General features: G+C 43.0%; 1 protein-coding gene across 1 annotated transcript; it reads right to left on the reverse strand.

Moving 5' to 3' along the window:
- Nucleotides 1-6,136: 6,136 nt before the first annotated feature.
- LOC146654801 (olfactory receptor 4S2-like) lies at nucleotides 6,137-7,063 on the reverse strand. Its single transcript, XM_085380229.1, has one exon. The coding sequence runs from the start codon at nucleotides 7,061-7,063 to the stop codon at nucleotides 6,137-6,139; it is 927 nt and encodes a 308-aa protein (XP_085236355.1).
- Nucleotides 7,064-14,358: the final 7,295 nt, after the last annotated feature.

Here is a 14,358-nt window from a genome sequence, read left to right on the forward strand (position 1 = left end):
ACACGTCACCACACGCACCACCACACATTTCCTATAATCCTATAATTCCTATAATTTATAATCCTTATCTTTATAATCTCTTCTGCTATTTGCACATTCTTTACTGTAAATTCCTAAGTTAATTTGTAAATTTTGTAGTAACCTGTAAATTGTAAATATTGTAAAACTTTCTTCTGTCATTTAATGGTCGGGCATTGTACAGCTACAAGCATTTCACCCCCATGTCATACTGTGTATGGTTGTGTGTGTGTGACAAATAAAATTTGAATTTGAATTTGAATTTGAAAACTGAAGGCTCTGCCTCCCATTCTACTTTTAAATACTCTAGGAACAATTCTCACTGTTAAAGGCCTTAAAGGTGTTTGGGTGACAATCATTCCACCCCGGAAAAACAACAGCTCAAAGAATCATTAAACACTCGTGCCAGTGTGTGGCACTGATAGGAAAGAGGCCAAAAGTGCTGCAGAGATGGATTTGCTGCAGCAGTATCTGATTTCTGAGAGCTTGTGGGAAATTTGCAATAATTTTTTAAAATTCAACTAATAAACTCACAACATAGAAAAGCATCAACAATTTTTTGTTTTCTCTTATCTTTTTATTTTAATTAATAATTTTTATGGAACATAAATGTATTCTTGTTGAAAGGCCATTTTTACAGTGCAAAGTTAATTACTGATTTTTAACTTTCTTCAGGTTTGATCTTTGGCATTGTTATGATCCAATGTTGTCAGTGTTTGTTTTATGTGTGGTTCCTCCCACCAGACGATGGCTGTGGGTCTTTTTCCCCTTTTCTTTCTTAGGGGGTGGACACCTGGGCGTGCCTGCTGAGTAGTTGGGTGGAGTCTCTTCCTGTCCTGGGACTGGATAATTGGTTGATCACCTCCAGTATTTAACCTCTGGGTGGTCTTGGGTCGATTTGTGCCATTTTTCATTGTTCATTTACACGCCATTTGCACTGTGTTGAATGGAATATAGCGAAAGTCTGCAAAAAAAAGTTCGGTCACATTTACTGTTAAAATTTCAGTATGACTTCCGGAAATTAGCTTCAGTGGCTAAGCTAGCGATAAACTTACGCTATTGGTCCTAGTGGTCGATTTGTGCCCCATTGAAACCCATTATAAACGCTATTTTTCACGGCAAAAAAATTACGGTCAAATCGATCGTGATTGGTTATGTTTCCGTTTCCGTTTGCAGTACTGGCCTTAGAGTTGTAATTTTTTTATTTGTCCACCGGGTGGCGCCCTTGCTCCACATTTGACCCCGGGCTGGAAAACAGCGGGCTGCTTAAACAGACCTGCGGGAAACGAAGCCTCATTTCCGGCGTGCAGCAGCGGCTTCGCCCGCTGATCGGGCGGGACCATTTTCGGCCCCTAGGACCGTTTGAGGGTGCTTTTTTTTTTTAATCAACAGGAAATGACGTATTTGTTGTGACGTGGTACCGGACGTGTGTGTTGGAAAAAGGGGTCCGACGCAACATGCCCCGGTCATCGTCGGGAGTTAACCCGGGAGGATGCACTTATTTCGGCCTAGAGGAGGAGCATTTGCCGCCTGGAGACCATTTTCTGGTCCTGAAAAAAAAAAAAAAAGGCGATCGAAATGAAGGTTGGTGCCAATCTTTAGTCCATCTAAAGGCCTAATTATAATAACAATCAAATATTACTTCAAATGTTTGTTTTTTTAAATATTTCGTTTTGTTTTGGGGGGCTAAAAAAAACGGTGCGCTCATGTAATTAAACTGCGATTAAAAGGGTTAAAATCCGCGAAATGTAATTAAAACTTGACATGAATATTTCAAGGAGAAGTAGGTCTAAAAGATTGGCTAATTTAAAGTGGAAAAAAATATTAATATATAAATTTTTTACAGCGCTTTTTAGGGCGTGGTCGATTTGTGGCTCTAAGCCCGTGTATGCATTTTTCTAGGACCCCCCAGAGGTTAACATTCCCTGATCTGTAAACGTGTATTCATAGCCTAAAAACTCTTCACCTACTAAGAACTGTTATATTTTCGTCATATATATAACTCGAAAAGCTCTTGATAAACATGTGAAGCACTAATAAGCTAACAGTGTTTTTAATGTTAGAAGTGGTTACACATCACAGTGTGTTCAGTTACATCTCTGAGAGCAACGATGTTGCATTACAAACTAAAAATGTACAAAGAATTTAGTTTCCTTTTTTAACTTTGGGGGGAATAAAATATATTTATTGATATATTATGAAATTCTTACTTGGTTCCCAGTCAGCCGAGGATTTAATATTTTTGTTTGGAAAATGGAAAAAATATGTTTTTTTATGGTTTTGAGTTGAGTGTATTTCCTATAAACATGTGGTTTGTGCCTCAGCTGCAGGGGAGGCTGGAACAGCTAGCAGCCATGAGCTAATTAAGCCTCTCCTTGTTTTACGCTGGGACTGGGCCAGAAGGAGAGAAGCTGACAGCGAGGAGGCTGGTGCTGTACACTGAAGCTGACCAGGCATTAGTGCAAAAGCACTGAGTAAAAGCTGTATAAAACAATAAAGAGTTATACTGGACTGGAAATGCTGCATCCTGTTTGTGGTCAGCCTCTAAATTTAGAAGCTCGTTACAGTGATGAAAGCTGTAGGTGCTGGCTTGCTGGTACCTTTGCTAACCTTCAGTTATCACCACACTTTATTTAGCCTCCAAGACATGATTTGTTATCATTGTTGAGCTATTTCAGAACTTGTATTTGGAATTACTTGTCACATGAAAAATGAGTTTAGGCTCTGTGGAGTCTGGAAAGAGAGTAACTGGAATTTTGTTTCTGTTGTTTTCGAGAAACTTACAAAACCTCCTCAGGCTCATCCGTGTCCTGTAACACTTTCTAGCACTGGATTTACTAACCCTGGGCAAATTTGCTTAAAAGTACAGTGAATGCAACTTTGACACCTGTACCTTGAATGCATCACCGATTAAACACTTAACAATATTATGTTATTATCTCCCTGGCATATTGAATCACTTATTTACTGAGGGGCAACCGATCCAGCTAACTTTGCCCTGAGCTGTTAATGTACATTCAGGACAGTAACTAAGACAGATGTTTATTGCTGTGGTTATATTAGGCAGAAAACACGTAAAACATAAAAAAGCCACCATGAGAATAATCATAGAAATAATCTGAGTTATTTTCCCAAACAGTCAACCCATTTTTTCAACTCCTGACAGGAACATTTAATAAAAACATATCCAATTTTGTCAATGTTCATTCTGATCTTTTTATTTCAACTTATTGAATTTATTTATTTATTTATTTTAATATATTTTGATACTAAAACATGTTTATTTTTACTCATGTACAGGTGTTAAAATTGAAATTGGCAGGTGGGGAACCCTGAGATAGATGAAGCAGTGCCAAAAGGGGGATTTTTATTTTCCCCTTTACTTACTTCCCCAGCTTATTGAATTTAAAGAAATATACCACAGTTTCCACATCAAGCATTTGCATTTTACCAAAAATCAGAATTTTACATTCGATGCGGACTTTGGTCAGATTCAGTCCGTAGAGCACAGGATTGAAGAGCGGCTGAAATGTGAGCCAATATAAAGATAAAAAAAATACGCAACAGATTTGGGACGTGTTTCATATCAAGTCTGTTTTGCACAATTTAAAAAGAAAAGTAGAGTAGAGTAGAGAAGTGAGGTGAGGTGCTGACGGCTTTCTGTCGGGTCTGTTTGGACCCAGAAAAACAGACTTTGAGGATCCTCATGTAGGTGTAAAGCAGCGGTTCCCAAACCTTTTTGCAAACATTCAGTAAACAATTAAGCAAATACAAGTAACGCTGTGGCCACGTTATTGTTTACAGGAGATGAATCACAGAATGGCAGATAGAGACGAAATACTGTTAATCTGACTGTCTGCAGGTTTTACACGCAGTTACTGTCCCTCCATTTACAAAGGCAGAGGCGTCACAGTGTGATTATTTTACTGTAGTTGTTTTTTCCTGTGTAATAATATTCAACATTGCTGTCAATACATTTTTCAAAAAATGCCTCTCTGTGCAAAATGGGTTTAAAAACATAAACAGCTGTGGGATCCTGTTTGTCCGTGATTTGAACGGGGGAGCAAATCGTGGCAGGATCAGCCTGATGTTATTTGTGTCCAGCTGTAACTTTACTGTATAAAGAGCAAACATCTCCAACATGTCAGGAGTCGTTAGTCATTACAACAAGTGTTTGAACTAAAGATCAAGAATGTGCGACCCCATCATAAGACCCCCACGGTGTGCTGCAAACTCTGTGTCTCTGTGTGTGTGTATGCACGTGCACGTGAGTGCCTGTGTGTCTATGTGAGTGCACGTGAGTGAGTGTGCATGTAGGTGTGGGTGTGTCGTAACAGTCAAAGCACTGTGTGTGTGTGTGTGTGTGTGTGTGTCTGTATACGTGACTTCCTGGGGTCATAAAAGTAATCTCCTCACCCAAGCTACACCAGATTCCTCTACACAACATAGAAAACACAGTTAACATATTAGAAACACTGAGACTCCCACTCTGCATCCACTGGGCCAGTGGCCTCTTGTTGACTTACATTTACAGATAAGGTGGAGAGTCTCCTGCAAACCTGCTTCTAAGTTTAGAACAATTATGAGTTTTATTAAAGGTACAAGCATCAGCAACCCCCAACTGTAGCTTCCTGTCTCCTTCTATGCCAGTGTCCATAAATTCCTTTCCTTCTAAACAATTACACTCTCAGGCTACAGCTAAGCCAAACTAAAACACAGACCAATCCTTCCTTATTCCTCTGATCTAAACAAATTTAGCACATCATATTATAATAATTATTTTCTTGAGCTAATCTGAAGGCCACATGAAGTTTGGCTCTGCAAAAAGTTGGTGACCTCTGCACACTGTGCATCTCAGCATCCACTGACCCCACTCTGTGATTTTACATGGCCATCATGGCTGAGCTGCTGTTGTTCCCAATCACTTCCACTTGGTTATTATCCCACTAACATCTCACTGTGGAATTTTTAGTTGCGCAGGTGTCGTCCTATCACAGTAACACACTGGAGTTCACTGAGCTCCTGAGAGCGAACCATTCATTCACAGTGAATTCAGTGATTTGGATGGGGGAGTAAACGTGTATTAGATGTATTATTGTGTATAATTACTAACACCTCTATGTGTTATCGTAGGATTTACCTTACATTATAAAGCACTTGGACATAACTGTTATTGTGATGTGACACTATAAATAAAATGTAACTGGACTAAGTATCTATTAATGTTGTTGTGGCTACATAAGTGGAAAAAAAATAAGCATTTCAATGACAGGGTCAGAGGTTTTACTCCTGGCCCAGACCTTTGTGATAAATGACTTTAATTACAACCTAACCCCATATACATGTGCCGAGCTGGAAGCTTCTACACTGTATCCCACTCCCCAGTTTTAAACCATCACAGATTTAACAGTTTTTATGGAAAACCATTTTTAAGGGAACCATCATGGATTCTTGTGATGGATGTTTCTACCAATGTTTCTGTGAGTGTCTATCAGGCCAGCTTGAACTATTGAGGTCACCGTTGATCGCTGTTCAGCTCCACATTTGTAATCACGGTGTTGCAAGAATTCAGCTGCCTCAGCAGAGTACTGTGACCACTGATAAACCTGCAGCTGCACAATGCTGTTCATTAACACGGCATATTATAATCAGCAATTAAAAGACAAAGATGAAGGCGCTTCCAAAGAATACTTTATTGGATTTCTTTTCATTTTAAATTAAAATGTTTCCATTCATTTATCCTGTTCGTTGAGACTTTTATGGACCGTTGTTTCCTCTAGTTTACAAAATCCTTGATTCATCATTGAGACTAGAAAAGTTTTACATAAACACCACGCTATGTACCATTCTGACTAATGTGCTTAAATATGTTTTATTCTCTGTTATGTGAGAATTGATTGTGTAAATAAATGTTTCATTTATAAGATTTCTAAATATCCTTATTGTGAAAGATTAGCATTTCATATTATTCAAAGTGACAATATGTGACAAAGATTTAAATAAACTAGTTTTGTTTGAACTTGTTTTGAAAAATGTAAATGTAATGCCTGTTACAGTCACACATATTCCAAACAGTTCCAGAAATCAACTTAGTAAAGTATCTATTAACTTTTTAAATTCATATCTTACCAAATAAAAGACTTTTACATATGAGTCGGATTTTGGTTAGTTTGAGTCCGTACAGGACGGGGTTGAAAGCTGGTTGGCAAGTGAGAAAATATATTGATAGGAAAATGCGTAAAATCATGGGAGCTCTGCTCAGGTTAAACCTGCTCTGCACTATTTCAAAGAAGCAACCAAATGAAAAGTTGAGCAGAGAAGCGAGGTGAGGCGTGCAGGTGCTAACGGCTTTCTGTCGGGTCTGTTTGGATCCAGAAAAACACACTTTAAGAATCTTAACATAAGTGAACAAGTTTAGCAATGCAAGACCAATTAGTACAGTGAATGTGTACATGAGTCCATAGATGTTATTAATTGTTGTGTCAAAGCAGGCCAGTTTCACGACAGAGTAATTGTTGCAGTACAGTGTGTCAACAGTGTGTCCACAGAGCTGCAGTGAGGCATTCAGTGATATCATCACGACTATATTCAGAATAGGGAACAGCCATGTGAGAACGATGAGCTTGGCAACCTTGTTAAACGTCATATGTGTGTGATACTGTAGAGGACAGCAGATAGCAAGATACCTGTCATAAGACATGATGGCTAAGTTATAAAACTCTACATTTGCATAAGTGTACAGACAGAAGATCTGCAGGAAGCAGAGAGGAGCAGAAACAGTGTGAACATCAGAGAGGATCTGAAGCAGGAGGAGCGGAAACAGCCCTGTGCTACCATACAGCTCATTCACAAACAGGCTGCACAGAAACATGTACATAGGTTCATGTAAGCTTCTGTTCACACAGATAACCACAATCAGCAGCAGGTTAGATCCAAATATAAACACATACAGAGACATGACAATAGTGAAATATAAGTATTTGAATGGCCCAGTGTCAAAGTAGGCACTGAAAGTGAAATATGAAACCTGTGAAAGGTTCGTCATGATCAACAGTTTGCTTCTCGGAACTATGAAAGTTAAACGAGGATCACAGTGTTATTTAATAGAACTGCCAAACAAAAGTAGTTTTCAGTCTACTTACAGCATGTTGCAGAAGTGAATTAGCATAAAACTGACTGACATGCAGACGTTCCTTCATTTAAACTCTTCAACCGGGTGATGTAATAGTCTGAGCTCATTGCCAACGGACACTAATTGTGTCTCACCGCTACTCTCAGCATGAAAACAACTTTTGCTGAAATACAAAAAACTGTAATTCTAAACTTATTAAAGGGTTTTATATGTGGAGCTGTTATATTTCTATAATTTTTGATCTTTTGATTGGCTGATATGTTTCAGTGTGAATGCCAAAATTATATAGTTTAACATTCAGGACTGCCCATCCGCCACCTAGTCTGGATCTTTGTAATATATCCCACTTTATACGTGAATGCCTGTTAATCCATATGAATGACTTGAGCAGAGCACTTTTTTCCAGTAATCGACTGGGGGGGGGGGGGGGGGGCTAAAGGAAACATTGAACTTATAAAATGAATTCTTGGTAATACATTCATTTTAACTACAGCGATCCGAGCTGGCACACTGACGCATGCGTCCATCTATTAACATCCTTTTCTATCTTTTTAAAAATATCACAGCAGTTGTTCTTAACAATAGAGGCTACAGACATCACTACCTAAGTACCTAAATAATTAACCTGTCCTACAATGTTTATATCTGGTGGGGTATTGAGAGTGTTCCAGTCTAATTTGAGTAACATAAGAGCAGATTTCCCGAGGTTAATCTTAAAACCTGATAGCTTACCAAAAGTATCTATTAAGTTCAATAGTGTGGGTAAGGTCGACTGGATAGCCGACATGTCGTCCGACAGACATCATCGGCATATAATGAAATATGGTGTTTTGTACACCCTATAGAAACAGGGATGAAGGTGTTGTTTTGCCGTGTTGACTGTGCTAAGGGTTCTATAAAAAGGTTAAAGGAGTGGGGAGAGTTGACATCTGTTAGGTTTATATTGCTGGATTGTCATTTATGCTTAGAAATATTTACTCATATATGCTTACAGTTATATAATCAATTGCATATTGATAGGATGTCTGATCCTTAGCAGTCTGCAAAGACTCTGTGTGCCTCCCAGAGCACTCTGGCATACACACACATCTTAAGGTCACAAGAGAGGTCGTACCTTCTCTTACTGCAGGCATGTCCAAAGTCCGGCCCGCGGCCCAATCACGGCCCACAGCTTCAGTCTAATTATGTGTAATTTATGGCTCACTTTCTAAGTCTGAATAAATAAATCCTGGCTTTAAAAGTGTAGTTACTTTTTTCACCACATGGTGGCTGCACATTTTTTCTGCTACTTGCGCCTGTGCGGCGAGCCCGCCCTTCTCTGCTCATTTCTGCCATGGCGACTGTACAAAAAAAGAGAAAGGTTGATGGTGAGGGCCGCTGCTTTCAGGAGCGGTGGGAATTGCAGTATTTTTTTACTGAAATTCGAGGCAATTGTGTTTGCCTGATTTGTAAAGACACTGTTGCCTTGTTTAAGGATTTTAACATTAGGAGACACTACGAGACTAAACATGCTGCAACATATAACAAGCTAACAAGGAGTGAGCGCGCTGAAAAAGTGAAGCAACTCCAAGCTGCTCTGGCTTCGCAACAGCGGTTTTTCATGCGGGCCTGTGAGACACATGAAAATATCATGAAAGCCAGCTACGAAGTGGCTATGTTAATAGCGAAACATGGCAAACCTTTCACTGAAGGTACGTTTGTCAAAGACTGTGTCATGAAAATGGTGGAGAACATTTGCCCCGAGTGGAAGCAAGAATTTCTGAATGCTTGCTTGGCACGCAACACTGTGGCACGAAGAGGTGAGGATATATCGTCAGACATTCACAGACAGCTGCGGGACAGAGGAGTGGATTTTGATTATTTCTCATTAGCCTGTGATGAAAGCACCGATGCATCTGACACCGCGCAACTGCTGATTCTTTTATGAGGAGTCGACGACAAGATGAACGTGACAGAGGAGCTGCTGGATCTCAAAAGCCTTAAGGGTCAAACCAGAGGATTGGATTTATTCATTTCTGTTTGTGAAGCTGTTGATGATATGAAGCTACCATGGAGTGAAGTTTCTGGGATCATTACTGATGGTGCACCTGCCGTGGCTGGTGAGCGAAGCGGATTGTCCACACTGATCTGCAATAAAGTCAGCAAACAAGCAGGTAACGGTGTTAAACTTCACTGTATCATTCATCAGCAGGCTCTCTGTGCCAAACATCTCAAATTTGATGATGTTATGAAACCAGTAGCAAAGACAGTCAACTGTATTCGCTCTAAAGCTCTGTACCACCGACAGTTTCAGGAGTTTCTGCACGACATCCAGGCTGAATATGGTGACTTAATTTATTACAATGATGTGAGGTGGCTCGCATCAAGTCCTTTGGAACCAAACTGCAACTTTTCCAAAGACACTTGTCCCTAACAGAGCCACTTCCCAGCTTTGAAAGAGGTTATTGACAGTTTCCCAGAGGACATTAATGTTCAAATGAAGAGGTACGCAACAGCTATCGCGTCTCTTTCTGGAGAATTTAACAAACGCTTTCAGGACTTTGCAGCTATTGAAAAAGACATGCTGCTTTTCTCATCTCCCTTCTCCGTGGACCCTGATGATGCTCCAGCTGCAGCTGGAGCTCATTGAACTGCAGTGTGACGATGAGTGGAAAACACCGGCAGTCTTCTCTTGTTGACTTTTATCGGCAGCTAGACAAAGACAGGTTTCCTGAAGTGCGATCTCTTGCCAAGAAAATGCTGAGCTTATTTGGTTCCACATATTTGTGTGAGCAAACTTTCTCTGTCATGAACTTAAACAAGAACCGATTGAGATCAAGGATGAGTGACTCCCACTTGCGTGATATTTTACGCATCTCAACCACTGCCCTCAAACCAGACCTAATTGCTTTACTAAAATCTAGATCTCAGTATCACCCCTCTCATTAGTCCAGGGATGCCCAAATTCTGTGCTGGAGAGCTGCTATGCATGTTTTAGTTCCTTCTGGTTTAGCACAGTTGAATCAAATGAAGAGCAGGCCTCCAGGAGTGACATCCCTGCATTAGTCATGTGTTCCTGAACAGTAAAAAGCATAAAGCATGCTAATGCAATCCACAAAAGGAAACGTATTTTGTTAAACTCTTAAGATTTGGTTTTAACTGTTGATGTTATGCTCTTAATTCATAGTTGAGTGTGTTGTGTACATATTGTGTAAATTTACAAATGTGGTTATTTCTTGCGGCAAGTGAACTTCCAGTTGTGCAATCTTCCAGTAGATGTGAAAAACTTTGGCTTCCTGAATAGTCTTGCAAAAGTCAAGGGCGAAATTCACTTTAAAAAAACGTTATTGATAACAGAACACTTTGCATTACTTATAACTCCTGTTTAAATGTTCATTAGGCAAAGATATGGCAAACTCATGGAAATTTAGGGTATTCTATACAGTTTGTTCACTGTTGTCTGACTCTCCAGATATAAATGAAAGGCGGAATTGTGTCTTTAGAGTTGTAAATGCTTGAGTGTCTTTTATTTAGGTACATTTCTATTTTAAAAATAAAGGTAATTGTGACTATTAAAACTGTTCTTCATTATATTTTCATGTAACTTTGTTATGAAAAAGAAAGTCAAAAGGAACCATTGGCCCCCAGGCATCTTCACTTTATAAAATTTGGCCCTCTTTGCAAAAAGTTTGGACACCCCGTCTTACTGATTTATGGTATTGGAGGCCACCTACTCTGTGTCTGGTTAAGTATAAGAGCCCTTTGTTTAGGTGGACGGATGGACTCCTGGCACCAGCTTTAGGGAGTCCAGCGTCATATCTTGACACACACACACACACACAAACACACACGCATCCCTACACGACATACGGACAAGGTACTCTCTCTTCACATGTATGCCTATGTAAGACGTCATATGTTAATGAACTTATGCATAGTCATGAAACTGCAATACAGAGCAGTGCTACGAGGGAGCAGACGAGAGCAACTGGGGTCAAGCGAAGGAACAGCGCTCGTCAGCCCTCCCTCGTGCACGAGTAACACAAAGAACTTTGGTGACTTGCGTCCTGCTTTTGCTGTTGTAGTAGAATTGTCTCGTTCCAGCGGTGGGACAGAACCATCAACATCCCTGTCTTGTCCTGTGAAATATACTAAATGTAGATGAGGGACTTTCACCAATACAGACATTGGCTGAAGGCTCGGTGTATAAAATTTTTATCATCTTAATAACTTTTGGGCCAAAGTTAAATTTTCTAATACTTTCTACAAAAACCTCCACTCCACTTGGTCAAATGCATTCTGGACGTTCATAAAGAAAAGACCAATCAGAGATCGGGACCTACTAGATTCATCAGTAATATGGCCTTAGTCGGAAATAGGTCGATAGTTATTGCACTCCAGGGGATCCTTGCCTTACCAGACTTTGGCAAGACTGTTATTAAGGCTGTACTAAAGGTTGTTTAGTCCCACACATGGGAAATTTGTTTTGTTACAGCAGACAGTGGACAGTGCATAGTTAGATCGCAAAAATAAGTAAAACACTGGAATAGGATAAGAATAAGATACTGTACACAATACATTAGAATAAAATAAAATAAAATACTATATACAACTGAGTATAATACAACATTGTCAGAAAAAGAATATTGCACTTAGTGTTATTGCTATTGCACATGTGGAGTCTGACAGTAGCTGGAAGGAGACCTGCGTCCCACATGCCAGGTGGGTGCCGCAGCCACTGAAGGAGCTGCTCAGTGCTGTCAGAGTCTGCTGCATGGGCTGGGAGATGTTGTCCAACAGGGATGACAGCTGAGCCACCATTCTCCTGTCACTCACCACCTCCACTGGGTCCAGAGGGCACCTGTGTTCCACAGTGTCCCCCTGTGTCCCCCTGTGTCACCCTGTGTTCCACGGTGTCCTGTTCCTCGTCTGCGTCTCTCTACTTCTCATCCCTTTATCGTATGCTCGCAGGTCTGTTATTTTTAGTTCCCCCAGTTTAGGTGTCTTCAGTTATTTGTCATGCCCCACTGCTTGTTTGCCACTACACCTTTGTAAATAAACCTCACTAGCATTTCATCCACTGCCTGCATCTTGGGTCCTTCTTCCAACTCCACACGGCTCGCCTCGGCAGCCGTGACAGTACGAACCGGCCACAATGGACCCAGCAGCATTCAACCCGCCCGAGGAGCTCCGGGAGGATATTATTTATTCTGTGGACCGTCTAATTAATTTATGGCTGGGGCATGAGGAGAAGGGATTCCGCCAAGCCATAACTAATCGATTGGAGCGACTGGTTTCCGGTCTCCCCAGGCTGCTCAGCTCACTCCACCCACTTGTTCAGAATTTCTTTCTGAACGAGCTGCACCTTCACCCCCCTACCGCTCGTCTGCTCAGCCCACCGGAGGATAAGCAGTCTGAACTGCCGGATGTGGAGTTACCCGGCCTGTCGGAGCGTTCTCCGAGGAGGAAGCAACGTTCGCGTTGTAGGCGCCTCACCCCACAGCCGGGTGGTGGGACTTCAGAACTGCCAGCTGTGGTGAGTGAAAAAGACACTCTTTCTGTTTCTCCAGACTTTGGGACTGTTAATTCTGGGGCTGTGTTTATTCAGTTAGCCGCCCGGCCTCAAGCTCAGTTAGCCGCCCGGCCTCAAGCTCAGTTAGCCGCCCGGCCTCAAGCTCAGTTAGCCGCCCGGCCTCAAGCTCAGTTAGCCGCCCGGCCTCAAGCTCAGTTAGCCGCCCGGCCTCAAGCTCAGTTAGCCGCCCGGCCTCAAACTCAGTTAGCCGCCCGGCCTCCAGCTCAGTCTCCAATTCCACCACCGTCGTCATCCCAACCATTATTTCAGTCACCCTCAGTTCAGCCTCCTGTTCAGCAGCCACTAGCCCTGCATCCTGTGTCACTTGCTACTCCGGTACGACAAGCTCAGTCAAATCAATCTGAAAGGAACTGTGTTTCGTCCGTTTGTTCTAAGCAGAGAGACGAACCTAATAATAACGTAATCATTCCTAAAAAGCTGGCTAGTTCAGAGACTGTGATGCGCTCCAGGGCCTCCCCAGAGGCTGAGTTTCAGCCCTCAGCCCACTCTGGACCCCTGGAGGCTAGGAACCCAGCTGAGGACTGCACCCGTCTGTCACTGCCTGAGCAGAGTCAATGCTCTGCGCAGCTGCAGTCTGCTATGTGTTTGCCAGAGGCCCGTGCGCCTGCTGGTTTTGTCCTGTGTGTTCCAGGGGCCCCTGTACCCACTGGTCCTGAGACTGTTCTCGCTGGAGGGCCCGAGGAGCCCGTCCAGCCTTTTGCCTCGTCAGCTGGAGGGCCCGAGGAGCCCGTCCAGCCACCAGCTGCTCCACCAGCAGCCTCATCCACGCTTGCAGTGCCTCCGTCTCCAGCTTCCACGCCGCCGCCAGCTGCAGCCTCATCAGCGCCGCCTGGTCCAGCTTCAGCATCCTCATCAGCGTCGCCTGGTCCAGCTTCAGCAGCTTCATCCTCGCCTGGTCCGGCCTCAGCAGCTTCATCCTCGCCCGCCTCGCCTGGTCCGGCTTCAGCCTCCACCTCAGCTTCTGCCTTGTCTGGTCCAGCCTCCGCCTCGCCTGGTGCCGCAGGGATCACGCCACCTTCAGGTCCCAAACTGCCGCCTCAACATCATCGAGCATTTGTCAGGCCGCTTGTTGGGCATCATCACCACCGTGGCCGCCCTCCGGACTTCTGTTGCCGCCCCCGCCTTCTGCGTGGACGACCTCCTACACGCCGCCACTGCCTTCCGCATGGCCGGCCTCCAGACTTGCATTCCCGCCGCCGTTGCCGTCCGCACGGTCGGCCCCCAGAACTGTTTCCACGCCACTGCCTACTGCGTGGCCGGCCTCCGGACCTGCCCCACTGCCGCTGCCATTCGCATGGTCGGCCTCCGGAACTGAACTGTTTTGGCCTCCTGCACTGTCGGCTCCCTGAACTTGGCCATCTGGGCCTTTTTTGGACTCTGTCCCTCCGTCCTGGACCCTCTCCGCCCGCCCTGGTCGGGTCATTTTCTGTTTTGTTTTGGTCCGTTTTTGTGTTTCTGCTGGGCTGTCTGGAGCCAGCCCTTGAGGGGGGGGGGGGGGGGGGGGGGTACTGTCATGGTCCTGGGTCGGTGACCCAGTGCTTTTAGTTTGTTATCATTTTCTAGTTTATTATGATGATGATGATGATTATTGTTTGAGTTCTATGTGTTATATTCGGTCTGCCTTTGAGTCTGAGTC

Source organism: Rhamphochromis longiceps, linkage group LG14, assembly GCF_057381845.1.
Source record: "Rhamphochromis longiceps isolate RC_006_pf linkage group LG14, R_longiceps_female_GT1.1, whole genome shotgun sequence".
Classification (NCBI taxonomy): Eukaryota; Metazoa; Chordata; class Actinopteri; order Cichliformes; family Cichlidae; genus Rhamphochromis; species Rhamphochromis longiceps.

What these genes read in the sequence shown, in the direction of transcription:
- LOC146654801 (XM_085380229.1), bottom strand. Translation starts at nt 7,063, where the DNA reads ATGACGAACCTTTCACAGGTTTCATATTTCACTTTCAGTGCCTACTTT.